Genomic DNA, 14,557 nt, shown 5'->3' with positions numbered 1-14,557 from the left:
ACATTAAGAGGAAGGGCCATAGGTCAGTGGGACACCAATTTTGCAAGCAGATGGTCCAAAATTCAACCCAAAACATCTCCAGGTAGGGCTGGAATAGACTCCAGTGAGAAACCCCGGAGCGCTGCTGTCCATCAGTGTTGACAATACAGAGATAGATGGACCAAGGGCTTGACATGGGGTTCCTCCGGATGACAGAGCATTTCTGATTTCCTTGCACAAAGCTTACCTGGAGGTTAGACTATATGAGTAGCAGCCAACTAAGTTCAGTGTAGACCCACTGAAACTTTTTAGAGCATTCCTCCATCACTTTACTAAGTGGAAAAAAACCCTTTTAAAAGTGGATTTGTTGCATCAGAGCAACCGAGAGTTTTAATCCATTTTAAATGCACAAACCTAACGTTTCCGGAACATGCTTAAATTCCTCCTGCAAATTACTTATGGTCTGGAGGTGACTTAAGTAGAACACTGCTGTCTATGCTCTAATAATGATAATGATAATAATAAACCACGACAGATCCACCTCGCAAATCAGGATTTCAAATGAGAAAGGTATGCTTTATTGGGCTGGGGTGGGGAAGGTCCCTTGGAATTTTACTGTTTCTGACCAAGTTGTGAGTGCAGAAGCATTTGAGGTGTGCGCTATAACTAAGCATCTATAGAAGTGTGTCAGAAGAGCCCAGCCTCAGTACTGCTACCATCAGTTTTGAGACAGCCCGTTCTCATGGTGGGAGCAAGGGGTCTGAGGTATGGTCAGAGGCAGAGAAGACAGCGCTGTACCTTGACTCCATCCAGAACAGCCTTGATAACCCCTTTCACTGTGTTCACCACCTCTTTATCTTCAGAGTTCAAGCCCTCCAGCATCACCTGATCAGACCAACGAATCAGATTGCCCAGGCTCTGGTACACACGGCTATAGCAGGAAGAGATGGCCGAACTGTAGGAGCAAATAAATAAATAATGCATTGGCAAGGAGAATACATGGAGAGAGGTGTTTCAATAAAGGAAAAATGTTGGGAAAAAAATCCTTTGTCACAATACATTTTATTCTGATGTACGACTCACCAGGTCTCCAATTTGAAGACTATTACCGTAAAGCAAGTCAAGATAAACCAATCCCAAGTCTGATGAGGAATAGTTAAAAACAAACAAACAAACAAACAAACAAACAAACAAACAGGGCTCTTACTACTGAGTCACTGCCTCACAACAGCCCCTGAAGCTTCAGAATAGTCTTCAAGGGGCAGCCCAACAACCCACACTGTACTTGTGCCTACCCTAAAAAATCAAGCAACAATTTGCCCAATTTTCCAAGGAGACTATTGAGGGTTGGATTCAACAGAATAGTTTTGCCAGCAGCATTCTGCGCAATGGATCCTAATAATAATAATAATAATAATAATAATAATAATAATAATAATAGTTTTATTTGTAAGTCCTAGTCACTCTGGTATTAAAAACACAATGAAACACCAAACATTAAAAACTTTCCTAAACAGGGTTGCAATGGGGCTTCCCCCTACTCTCCCTGGCACAATGTTGCAATAAGGCTTCCTCCTGCTTCCCCTGGCCTCCTCAAATTGGCTTGCCGGGGTGTGTGTGTCAGGACAGCATGCAGAGGGAGGACAAGGGAGACTGTTCCATCTGGCAAACGGGAATGTTTGCACTGACAGAACAATAATCGCAGCCTGGCATTGAATTCCTCCTTATAGACTTTAATTATGCCATGTGCGACCTGAATTTGTTGGATTTGTGTTTCATCCATGCCACCCCATCCCCCTTTCTGCTGCACAGTCTGATGAATGGCAGATGAGGAAACAACATTCAGCCACATCTCCCCAATTCTGAAAACAGCACACTATGGTCACCGTTCATGAGAAAATGTAGAACCAAGCAGTTTCTTGTTATAGTTCTGCTTCCCCTGTTGATGATGCAAAATGCGTTGGCTTCAAACGGGAGGGAGAGGAGAGAGAAATAAATCTAGACACATGTGTGCTTCATCGGAAGTAAGCTGTGCAGCTCCAGAACTTATCTCAGCAAGCACTGGGAAGTGTCCCAAGTAAAGACATTTCTCATAGGCTCCGATAACTCTTGCCCTGCCAATGCTTTCTTGACCTTGTTAGGTCCACATTCATCCTTAAAATGAGTTAAGATCCAAGGCCTTGTGGTGGGTGCTTTGAGTTTGCAGGCATTTGACGTCAACCACACTGCTGTGGTGCCCTTTCAGCTGGCAAATTCCTTGGTGGATCATGTGGCTGGAGCCTTTCAAAACTGAATATATTCTGCATCACAATGGCATACCCAACTGAGTGCAGACCCACTGGATCTGCCTTAATGACATTAACTGATCACCTGGGAACTCTGTGGTCACTGGATGGAAGGTTGTTCTTAGCTGTAATTGCTTATATGTTTTTAGCAGCAGCAGCAGCAGCAGCAGCAGCAGCAGCAGCAGCAGCAGCAGCAGCAGCAGCAGCAGCCTCCTTGTTCCTGGTTAATCCCCTGGAAGCAACTCACCTCTGCTGAATTCGCGTCTCTGCTTGGACCAGCGGCAAGATGGCTTCCAGTACTTTGCTGGCAGATCCCGGCAGCATCTCCAGCACCTTGCTGTCAATTGCCATTTTGTCAACGATGGTCTTGAAATAGCGTAGTGCACTCACTACGTCCTTCTCTCTCTCCTCCAGCCAGGTGAGATTCTGAGGAAGAATGGAAGGAGAAAGGGAAACGTTTACTGTTTCGGTCAGTGACCATAAAGGAAAGAAGGGGTTATCAAAAAAGATACTGGGTCAACTAACTGCTACATGTGTCTGCTTGCATGTTGTTATTTTTCACAGAATAACAGAATTATAGAGTTGGAAGAGTCATCCATTCCAATATCCTGCAATGCAAGAATCACAACTAAAAGAATCCCTGGCAGAATTCAATTATGAATTACTTCCGATGAAGCACCTTGAAGATGCGATTCCGCAATGCGAGAAAAACCACTATTGCATCTATTTTTAAAATGATTTCGAATTCAATATGAATACCAACTGTGATAAAAAAATAACCCCCACTTTATTGAAAGAGGAGCATCTTCAACATAGCAAATCAGGCCCTTGGAAATGGTTCTTGGCTGAAATGTAACAGGAGGGAGTTCCAAAGGGATGTGCCTCCCTCCAGCCACATGCAGGAGGACTGTACCACACAAAAGCTAGAAGAGTCGAACCACCACAACTCTCTCAAAAAACTAAATGAGCGACTGACACCTACATAATCCAAGATACTGGAGCCCTAGCAACTGATGGGCTGTATCAGAAAGGCAAACTTTATTTCTCTCTGATACAGAAATAGCATGGAATAATGTTTTGGGAACACTTTCCTGCAGCAAGTCTTGGGAATCAAATTTAGCACAAGACAAACAGGGCTCTATTAAAAGTAAGCAGGTGTGGTTTTTTAAAACTCTGTTTTGGGTTGGGAGTTTTTTTTTTCTGGGGCGGGGGGGATGCACCATACCCAGGAATTTCAATGTTACTTTTAGCAACTCAATTTCCACTTTAGCTAGACTCTCCCTAGTCAATGGTTAACCAGACCTGGCCCCCAAAATAAATATATACAGATACAGGACAAATAATATAGAGCTTGCTCTGAAACACCCATGTTGGCTCTGCATAAAATCTTGGGGAAGCCTTCCGCAGGCCACCCTCATCCTCCCAGAGTAACAGCATCCTTGCCTGCACTGTGAACCTGATCGGTTGCATCCCTTCCAGCTAATCATTTGGCTGAAGACAATAGTTAACATTGCTTAGGAGCTAATCCCCACAAAGACTGATTCTGCTTAAGTCTCTCTGCTTAAACACTTGGACTCATAAATAAATTCACCCAAGGCTGCAGGCTGCCTCATTCTCTCTCTGCCAGGACCCCAACCTAGAGCAGTAGACCAGGCATCCCCAAACTTTGGCCCTCCAGATGTTTTGGACTACAATTCCCGTCATCCCTGACCGCTGGTCCTCTTAGCTAGGGAATCATGGGAGTTGTAGGCCAAAACATCTGGAGGGCCGCAGTTTGGGGATGCCTGCAGTAGACTAAGCAGGATGAAGACTGGGCAGGTGCATCAGACCAGTGGCACCAACAAGGAGGCTTGCTGGTGATTCAAACATACAGCATGATGTTCACACCTGAAATGGATCTAGTGTTCAAGCCTGGCAGAGTGGGGATGATGGTCTTGGTCCAGGGACCCCTGGAGTGGGGCCTCCACACTGAGGACCTATGCCTCCTGCCTTGTTGGCCCATCAACACCAGAAATGCACCTGGGGGGGGCAGGAATCCACAAAGACTCAACTCAGACCAAGGAGCAAGGCTGGCCTGCAGGCTTGTGATGCAAGGAAGTTTCTGTGGTGGACCTCCCTACTTCCACTGCTTCCCGCTCAACATATCTACTTAAGAGCAATGCCTCTATTGCACCACCTGCCTCTCACAGGCTCTGCCTTGGGGAGGGGGGCATGACACCCACCCACTTACCTTGTTCACCACCTTCTCGGGGGTCTTCACCATGAGGTCAGGCTGCTTCCCTTTCCTGGATGGTGTCCGCTTTATTTTGGGAGAGTGGAACTTGTCCTTCAACTTCATGGTGAATGAGGCAAGATGGGAGCGCTGAGAATCTACAAAAAAACAAGAAGAGGAGCATGAGTTTATTTATCTGATTGGGCTGGAATCCAACTTGCACCAAGCAATATGCCCATATCAATAAATCAAATCTTTATTATGGTTGGCTGATGCTGAAACAAAGCACATGATATACAGCAATACAAAATCCCACAGCCTCAGATGAACTGGCTATTAATGATTCAAGATGACAAATGAGAAACTGACCATTATAGTGGGTGTTGCATATTACAATCTTCAAATAGGTACAATGAAAACTGCCACCTGCAGGTTAGACTGGTGGTCCCTTCTACTCCAGAAGTGTCAACACTGACTGCTAGCAGCTCACCAGGGAGTCAGACTAGGAGTCTTTCCCTGCTCTACCTGGAGATGCTCTACCACTGGTCAGTAACAGATTTATTTGACCCCTCAAAGCAGTGCTTTTGTTTCTGAGGGTACTCAAGGGTCCGCAGTACCAGCACACATACACACACACCCCAGGAAGCACTGGTTAAAAGTGTGGCACTTACTGTAACAACTTCATAGTGAGTACCAAACACCTTTTTTCTAGAAGGAAAACACTGCCAGATTAAATAATATGCCTCAACGGTGCTGAGTGGAGACTGTGGGTGGAAGCAGATAGGTTTATGACAGATGTTGCCCTCACCTGAAGGTTTTAAAGCAAACTCCACCTGATTTGCAGAGGGTAAAGACTGCTATTTATTTGCAAGAAGAATAGCTGGTTGCAGTTACCAATAAGATTTTTGTGTTCTTTCCCTGTCTTCAGTATAATCTGTCAATAATAGTACAGGATCAATATGGGCTTTCATGATCTAATATTTTCGATATTAAAGCTTTAATCTTCTCCCAGTTTTTCCAATATAAGGGTGCCGAGAACTGTTACAAGACCACCCCGTGCCCCTCCCAGAGCTACAATTCCCAGAGTTTCCTGTGAAGAATTGTTAAAACACTCCAAGAAATGTAGCTCTGTGAGGGGAATAGGGGGTCTCCTAACAACTCTCAGCACCCCTAACAAACTTCAGATCTCAGAATCTTTTGTCAAAAACTGTAACTGTTTAAATTATCATCATAATCCTTTAAGAGTACAATGTGAATGTGGCCTCTGTTGAATACAACCAAACACGCCAGCAGATATATGGGGGGAGGCCATGGTAGCTGGAATGAATGTGGAAAAGGATATACTGTACAGTGGTACCTTGGTTTGCAATTGCTTTGGATTACAACCGTTTTGGATTACAACCACGTCAAACCCGGAAGTGTGTGTCCCTTTTTTTGGATTTTTGTTGTTGTTTAGTCATTTAGTCGTGTCCAACTCTCCGTGACCCCATGGACCATATCACATCCGGCACTCCTGTCTTCCACTGCCTCCCACAGTTTGGTCAAACTCATGTTCGTAGCTTCGAGAACACTGTCCAACCATCTCGTCCTCTGTCATCCCCTTCTCCTAGTGCCCTCCATCTTTCCCAACATCAAGGTCTTTTCCAGGGAGTCTTCTCTTCTCATGAGGTGGCCAAAGTATTGGAGCCTCAGCTTCATGATCTGTCCTTCCAGTGAGCACTCAGGGCTGATTTCCTTAAGAATGGATAGGTTTGATCTTCTTGCAGTCCATGGGACTCTCAAGAGTCTCCTCCAGCACCATAATTCAGTTCTTCTTTATGGTCCAGCTCTCACTTCCATACATCACTACTGGGAAAACCATAGCTTTAACTATATGGACCTTTGTAGGCAAGGTGATGTCTCTGCTTTTTAAGATGCTGTCCAGGTTTGTCATTGCTTTTCTCCCAAGAAGCAGGCGTCTTTTAATTTCGTGACTGCTGTCACCATCTGCAGTGATCATGGAACCCAAGAAAGTAAAATCTCTCGCTGCCTCCATTTCTTCCCCTTCTATTTGCCAGGTGGTGGGTCCAGTGGCCATAATCTTAGTTTTTTTGATGTTGAGCTTCAGACCATATTTTGCGCTCTCCTCTTTCACCCTCATTAAAAGGTTCTTTAATTCCTCTTCAGTTTCTGCCATCAAGGTTGTGTCATCAGCATATCTGAGGTTGTTGATTTTGGGGATTAAAACCCATTTTTTTGGGGGGGGAGGCCCCATTGGCTAAAGTGCGCCTTGGGTTATAACCTGTTTTGGTTTACAACCAGATCTCCGGAATAGATGGTTGTAAACCAAGGTACCACTGTAAAGATATATTGTTAAACTGGCTGCTTAAATGAGAGGAAGCATCATCATGTAAGGGGTTTCCCCCTCTCTACCCTCATTTTCATTTGAGCTATTTTAGTTTCAATGCATTTTTCACAGTCTGTAGCCCTTGCAAAGAAGAAGCAGTGCCTTTTTAACACCAGCAGGCATATTTGTAGCCACTTAAACTGCAAAGTGAAACAAGCCCAGGTGATTTCACAGTAAGCCAATGCTGACAGTTTCCTGCCGGAGCTGACACAGCTGGTCTCAGAAAAGGTGCTGGGACTCCCAGACAACTGGTTGGGAGGGGGGCATCAACATCCATACTGAGGCGACTGGCTCTGGGATGGCTCAGGACTTCATCTGTGTGTACATGTTCATATGTATGTATATCTATATCTATATCTATACTGCTCTTCAACATCATGGCTCCAATGATGACTATGCGGCTGTCACCGGCCCAACGCATGTGGCAGGCCACACTCTGGACCTTGTCTTCTCAACTGGATAGGAAGAGGGTGATCTAAAAGTAGGGGGTACTGACATCAGTCACTTGTCAGATCACTTCCTGTTGTGATGTAGGCTTTCAGCACTTTTACCCTCCACTGAGGTGGGGGAGCTGTTAGGATGGTCTGCCCTTAGAAGCCGATGGATCCAGTGGGCTTCCAGAGTGCTCTGGGAGATTTCCTGTCGGAGCCCTGGCTGACCTCTGGAACAACTGAATGGCTCAGGCTGTTGACAGGATCACCCCTGAGCGCCCTCTCCTGCTTGGTGGAGTCAGTTTGGCTCCTTGGTATACTCCAGAGCTTAGAGCGAGAAACAGAGTCACAGCTAGAGGGGAGCTAGCCAGGTGTTTTGCCCTGGATGAAGGCTCCAGAGGGGCGCCATTGAAATACAGCCTAGTTTTGCCCCTGGTGAGGAAAGAGGCTAGGAGATGGTTCGAACATGAGTGGAAGAAAAATCTGGTTGAATGCAACCAAACTCTGGTGGAGGCTCATCATTGAGTGTACCTAGTGGGCAGTGAAGCCTGCAAAGAAGCCTGCCTTCATTGCATCCTCATTGTGCCAACCAGCAGAGCTTTTCCAGGTAGCATGGAGCCTGCTACAGTCTGGCCCAAGGGAGGTGACGGAACCTATGGCAACTCACTGTTACTTGTTTGTAAAGCTTTTGAGGATAAAACTGCTTGCATCCACTGGAATCTTGACACCGCTGTTACAACAGATGAAGGGCAGTATATAAATTTAAACAACAACAACAGGGGGAGCTGAGCGGCAGGGCAGGCAAGCCAGATGGGAAACAACCACCTGGCCTTCAAGTACATTATCAGACAAAAATAAACAATGGCTCTCTCAATCTGTTTCTTCAGCTTGTTCAAGGATGCAATTGCTGTTATGTCTATCTGCCTGCAAACAGAATACATGAGAATGCAAGAAGAGCCTGGCTGCTAGAAAAGGCCAACATCCCATCTAGGCCAGCATCCTGTTCTCACAGTGGCCAACAAGAGGCCCAATGGGAAACCTGCAAGTAGGACCTGAGGACAAGGGCAATTCTCCACTTTTGTGGTTTCCAGCCACTGGTATTCAGAAGCATTACTGCCTCCGACCATGGAGGCAGAGCATGGCCATCATGGCTAGTTGCCATCAATAGCTTTTTCCTCTATGAGTCTGTCAAATCCTCTGTTAAAGCCATCCAAGTTGGTAGTTATCATTGCTTTCTGTGGAAGGAGGCTCCAGAGTTTAACTATGTGCTGCATGAAGAAGTCTTTCCTTTAATCTGTCCTAAATTTCCAACATTTGACTATATTGGAAGTCCACCAGTTCTGGTGTTTTGAGAGAGGGAGAAAAACTTTTCTCTATACATTGGTACCTCTACTTACAAATAACTCTACTTACGAATTTTTCTACTTACAAATGGAGCTCCGTCCGCCATCTTGGATGTGGTTTAGATAGGATTTTTTCTACTTACAAATTTTTACATAGGGTTGCTTCGACTTACGAATTTTTTCTCCCAATGCATTTCTATGGGATTCGGCTTACAATTTTTTTCGACTTACAAATGTGTGTTCGGAACACATTAAATTCGTAAGTAGAGGTACCACTGTATACACTATATACAGTTCCCCTAGGGGACACGGGTGGCGCTGTGGGTTAAACCACAGAGCCTAGGGCTTGCCGATCAGAAGGTCTGCGGTTCGAATCCCCGCAACGGGGTGAGCTCCCATTGCTTGGTCGCAGCTCCTGCCAACCTAGCAGTTCGAAAGCACGTCAAAGTGCAAGTAGATAAATAGGTACCGCTTTGACGGGAAGGTAAAGGGCGTTTCCGTGTGCTGCACTGGTTTGCCAGAAGCGGCTTTGTCATGCTGGCCACATGACCTGGAAGCTGTACGCTGGCTCCCTCGGCCAATAAAGCGAGATGAGCACCGCAACCCCAGAGTCGGTCATGACTGGACCTAATGGTCAGGGGTCCCTTTACCTTTTACAGTTCCCCTATGCCATGCAAAATTTTATAAACTTCTCTCACATCACATCTACTTTGGCAGAGGACTGGACATACCAAGAATGTTGTATCTCGTTTTTGTAGCAAGTTATAGCTGTAAGGGGTTAGGACTGCTTTTCAAATAAAGCAGCAATATATTCAACTTTGAAATAATCCTTACATAAAGGAACATAGAGTCCCCTAATCATAAAGTAAGATTCTAGTCCTTAAGAGTTCTGAATAAATAGGTACATAAATTAATAGGTACATACTGTAAGTTACCCTGTACTGAAATAGACCATGAGTTCATCAAGCTCAGTACTGTCTACACTGTCTGGCAGTGGCTCTCTGGAGTTTCAGACAAGAGACATTCCCAGAACTACCTAGAAATGCCAGGAATTGAACCCGGGACCTTCTGGGTAAAAGGCAGATGCTCTAACACTTTATTCTGTGAACCGCCCAGGGATCTTTGGATGAAGGGCAGTATACAAATTTAATAAATAAATAAAAATAAATAACATTGAGCTTCAGCTCTTCTCTGAAGGATTCCAGACTGTCTGGCTGTCTAGGGGCATTTCTCAATCACCATAGGTAACCCAGTGAGTGGCTATGTACATGTGTGGCTGATTTAACTACGTAGCTTCAATGGCCGAATAGCCAAAAGGGAACCAACCCTGTTTCTCATATTTTAAGACATACCCATAAAATAAGCCATAGCAGGATTTTTAAGCATTCAAGGAATATAAGCCATACCCCGAAAATAAGACATAGTGATAGGCACAGCAGCAATGCCGGCCGCGGCAGGAGGAGGAGGAAAAAAAATAAGACATCCCTTGAAAATAAGCCATAGTGTGGTTTTTTGAGGAAAAAATAAATATAAGACGTGTCTTATAATATGAGAAACACGGAAGTTTCTAATTTCACTGTGCAGCTTCAAATGAGAGATTTATTTATTTATTTATTTGCTTGATTTTAAATATCAGAGCCAACATTCTTAGGATACTGAATTTTGTGCAAGGGAACAGATTCTGCAGCCATGTGGTAAACCCACAAATGGACAGGTTGAAATCCAGAGCTGCTCATGTCAAAGGAAATGGAGATGGGTCATTATTGGCATGCAGACAACTGGCCCATGGAGCTGCTGAGTCACACAGAAGTCTTCGTAGACTCAAGACTTACCTCAAAGTACTCAGAAAAAAGAAATTACTAGCAGGGAATTATTTGCACACTTCCCATGCCAAGTTTTCCAATATAACACACCTGTAATCTGCAGCTGACTTCCATACTGTGGTAATACATAGTTTTGGGGTACAGTGGTACCTCTGGTTACGAACGCTTCTTCTTACGAGCTCTGCTAACCTGGAAGTAGCTGCTCCTGGTTGCGAACTTTGCCCCAGGATGCGAATGGAAATTGTGCAGCAGCAACAGTGGGAGGCCCCTGAAGTGGTACCTCAGGTTAAGAACGGTTTCAGCTTCAGAATGGACCTCTGGAACGAATTAAGTTCTTAACCCAAGGTACCACTGTACTTGCAGACTGCTACTGAGGTCATTATGCAAAACACCCTCTGTGCTAGCAGAAAAATTACTGCATTATGACTGTCAGCTGTTTCAACACTAACCTTCTCTCTCTAACAATGATAAATGCTAAGTTTAGCCTTTTATATTCAAGCATATGTGACTGTCCAACATCAAAACAAATTGCCATGACATAAATGGTGCTCTGGGTGTTCCTAATCCAAATAACAGTGTGCCAAAGATGCATAGGACTTTTTTTTTGGGGGGGGACTCTTCATAGATAATCTGGTCCAATATCCCTGGAAGGTGGCCTCTGCTTGAAAATCTCTTAGCAAAGGTAAGTCTGCTGCCTTCTGAATTCTTAATGTTCTGTCAAAATTCTGCTTCTTGTCATTTTTTAATTAATTAATTAATTATACCCCGCCCATCTGGCCGGGTTCCCCCAGCCACTCTGGGCGGCTTCCAACGAAACAGAAATTCTAAAATACAGAAATCCATCAAACATTAAAATACAGAAATCCATCACACATTAAAAGCTTCCCTAAACAGGGCTGCCTTGAGATGCCTTCTAAAGGTCTGGTAATTGTTGTTCTCTTTGACCTCTGGTGGGAGGGCATTCCACAGGGTGGGTGCCACTACCAATAAGGCCCTCTGCCTGGTTCCCTGTAACTTGGCTTCTCATAGTGAGGGAACCGCCAGAAGGCCCTCGGAGCTGGACCTCAGTGTCTGGGCAGAACGATGGGACCTGTCAGATTACATCCTCCCCTCTGGAGGAGTAGGAGGATAATTTGCTGCATGATCCATGAGAAAGGCTTTTTCTCCCTTAAAAAGTACCGTACATAGAATTGGAAGGATAACATTTTTAAGGCTCAGCTTAATTCTAGTAGCTCCAACTTCTACCCAAAACTCTTAGTAGTAAAGTGATGAGTGAGTGTCTTTTTGGGTATGTGTATCTTGAAGTGACCAGAGGGGATGCTGTCTACAGTGTTCACTCCAAAATCCAAATGTGCCCACAAGCTTGAAAAGGGTTTAGACCTCTGGTCTAAAACAAAGGACGGAAAGAACTCTTTTGTATTTCTATGCAAATTTACAGATTCCTTCCATGGATTAAAACTCATACAATTAATTAGCCATGGCTTTTTAAAATGGATGACAGGCCTAATTCTAGTATTTCCACAGTGAGATGGGTTTATCCCGCCTTCACCATGTCCTGCTTTCGAATGAGATTAAATTTGATTGGGTGGCAGTCACAGAAAGAATAACATTTCCTCCAACGCTCAGCTTTCCTTATCCCTCTTGTCTAGTAAGTAACTGAGAGGGAAAGTATGTATAGGTTTACTAAGAATTAAGGCTTCATCTACATCAAACATTTAAAACACTACTATACCACTTTGCAATCATGGCTTTCCCCCAAAATAATTATAGGCGCTGTAGTTTGTTAAGGGTCCTGGCAGTTGTTAGATGACCCCTTGTCTTTGCACTGAGCTACAATTCCCAGAGTGGTTTTAACAGCTAAACCCTCTTCCCCAGGGAACTCTGGGAAGAGAATACAATATCTCCTAAAAACTCTCACCATCCTGTACAAGCTACACTTCCCCAGATGCTTTGGGGGGAGCAATGACTGTTTAAAGTGGTATGATAGTATTTTTAATGTACAGTACAGATGGGTTCTGATTCCCACCAAGTTTAATGGGACTTACTCCTAGCTAAGACTGTGTACAGTTAGTTTTTTTTCTAAAAACAAAACAAAACCCCAAAGCTTTTCTTTTAGGAATTCTAGGTGCTGAAATCCCCAGGGAGCAGAAAAGACTGTTTATGTATACAACCACAGCTGTGTGGATATTATTGGCCCAGAGATGGAAAGAAGATAAAGTCCCTACCAGAGAAGAATGGCAGATCAAGTTGATGGGATTATGCCTCAATGGCAAAAATGAACAGAAGAATAAGAAATCAGGAAGATCAAAATTTTAATAAGGAATGGGGAATTTTTTTATAATTTACCTTAAAAACCATTGTAAACCGTTAAAATTGTTAGTAGGATTTGAATAACACTTGTAGTTTAATGGTGAATTTTGGATATAATGGAGATGTAAAAGATTTGGATTATTATAAAAGATGCAGGAGGAAATTATTAATAAAAGGGCCCACAAAGGGGAGGAGGTAAGTCCAGGAGATTCTCTGGAATCTTGTCTTTATGTTGTATGTTGGTGATTGTAAATTTATGTGTATGGTTAGGAATGCCCACCTTACATTTTCTCCTACCCCATGCCAGAGTGTGTGGTGCAATCAATGTGACATGAAAATAGTTCTTCACATTTACTACTTTTATGTCAGCCTGTAAATGATATGAAAATGTTCAAGTTTTACAATTCCAAAATCCATAACTAGGCAACACCTTTGCTATCCAACATATCAAAATGTCACAAAATAGCAAGCATATTTTGAGATGTTCACAGCAAGGGAGAGGGGGAAAGAGCAAAAATGAACCGGAAAGGGAATTAAGATGTGATGATGAATTATGGAGAACCTCTGAAAGCTTGCTCATTATTTTTAGCGGCTAAGTCTGACAGAGATCAGGATTCCAATCAGAAGAGCATGGTGCACTGGATCAGGTCCAAGGCCCATCTAGTCACACATTGTGTTCTCACAGTGCCCAACCAGAGGTCTAAGAAAAACCCCAAGCAGGACCCTGAGTGCAAAAGCCATCTCTGCACAGGTGATTCCCAGCAACTGGCATTCAGAGGCATAAAGAAGCATATCATGGCTACCAGCTACTGATAGCCTTTGCTCCATGTGTTTGTCTACTTCCACTTTAAAGCCATTCAAACTGGTGGTTGACGCATCAACCTGCTGTAGCAAATCCTACTGTTTTAACTATGTGTTGTGTGGAGCACTACTTCTTTCTGCCTGTCTTGAAATCTTTAAATATTCACCTTCAAGGGATGATCCTGGGGTTCTAGTGTTATGAGAAGGGGAGGGGAAATGTCACTCTAATTGCTTTCTCCACACCATGCATAGTTTTATACCCCTTTACTCAAACAATTTCGTTCCCTCTCAAAACAGCCTCCCACGGGCACCTGCATTTCATCTGCATGGATGCTTCCTTGCCTTTGAAAATAGTTAACAACAGAGCCCCCGCCCCTAACCAAGATCTCTGGGCCACAGCCTTTGCCTCCTCTCCACTTCCCCAAGAGAAAACCTAACACATAAGCCTGCATACAAACCTTCCTCATTTCATCTGTCTGGCAAAGACGAATGTGCCTTACCAGGCTGGGTTTGAACATGGTCCAGCTGCTGAGTCATGGCCTTATGCTGGCTTTAAAGCTTGCCTTGCCACAAGTTGGCGCGTGCCTAACTCCTGACAGCACACACAGCGCGCACGCGCGCACACACACACACACACAGACAAAAAATTTAAAACCAGCCTGTGTCTTCCAGGCAAGAGCGCCCTAGCTGGGAAACTGCCTTCAGGCACAGAGAGCCAGTCCCGAGCACCAGCAATTCTGAGTCACCTTCGAATGCTGCTGGAGCAGCTCAGAGCAGCTGGGCGACATTTCGACACACTGCAATTTGCTTGAGCAAAGTTTTTGTCAGTTGGCCAAGGCAGAACATTAAAACCTGGTGAAGAAGGTCCATTTTTTATTTTTATTTTTTGAAAACCATAGGGGCAGATTGAGGCAGAAAAAAGGAGCCAGTGGTGGATTTATTGGCCCCAGGCTTGCAGCAGGAAGAAAACTAGCTTACTTTTTTGCA

The 14,557-nt window shown here is 44.2% G+C and overlaps 1 protein-coding gene across 12 annotated transcripts in view; it reads right to left on the bottom strand.

The window, feature by feature from the left end:
• RAPGEF1 (Rap guanine nucleotide exchange factor 1) overlaps window positions 1-14,557 on the bottom strand; it is a 114,568-nt gene that overhangs the window by 48,010 nt on the left and 52,001 nt on the right. For all 12 annotated transcript variants that reach the window (XM_088664804.1, XM_088664793.1, XM_088664797.1 and 9 more), the window contains 3 exons: window positions 4,495-4,634; window positions 2,512-2,690; window positions 778-934 (listed from right to left, as the gene is read on the bottom strand). In XM_088664804.1, the coding sequence (XP_088520930.1) occupies window positions 778-934; window positions 2,512-2,690; window positions 4,495-4,634 (476 nt within the window). The remainder of the gene's footprint in view (window positions 1-777; window positions 935-2,511; window positions 2,691-4,494; window positions 4,635-14,557) is intronic.

Source organism: Zootoca vivipara, chromosome Z2 (assembly GCF_965207765.1).
Source record: "Zootoca vivipara chromosome Z2, rZooViv2.hap1.1, whole genome shotgun sequence".
Classification (NCBI taxonomy): Eukaryota; Metazoa; Chordata; class Lepidosauria; order Squamata; family Lacertidae; genus Zootoca; species Zootoca vivipara.
The sequence above is the reverse complement of the archived record's forward strand: the minus strand, read 5'-3'. Positions and strand labels throughout refer to the sequence as shown.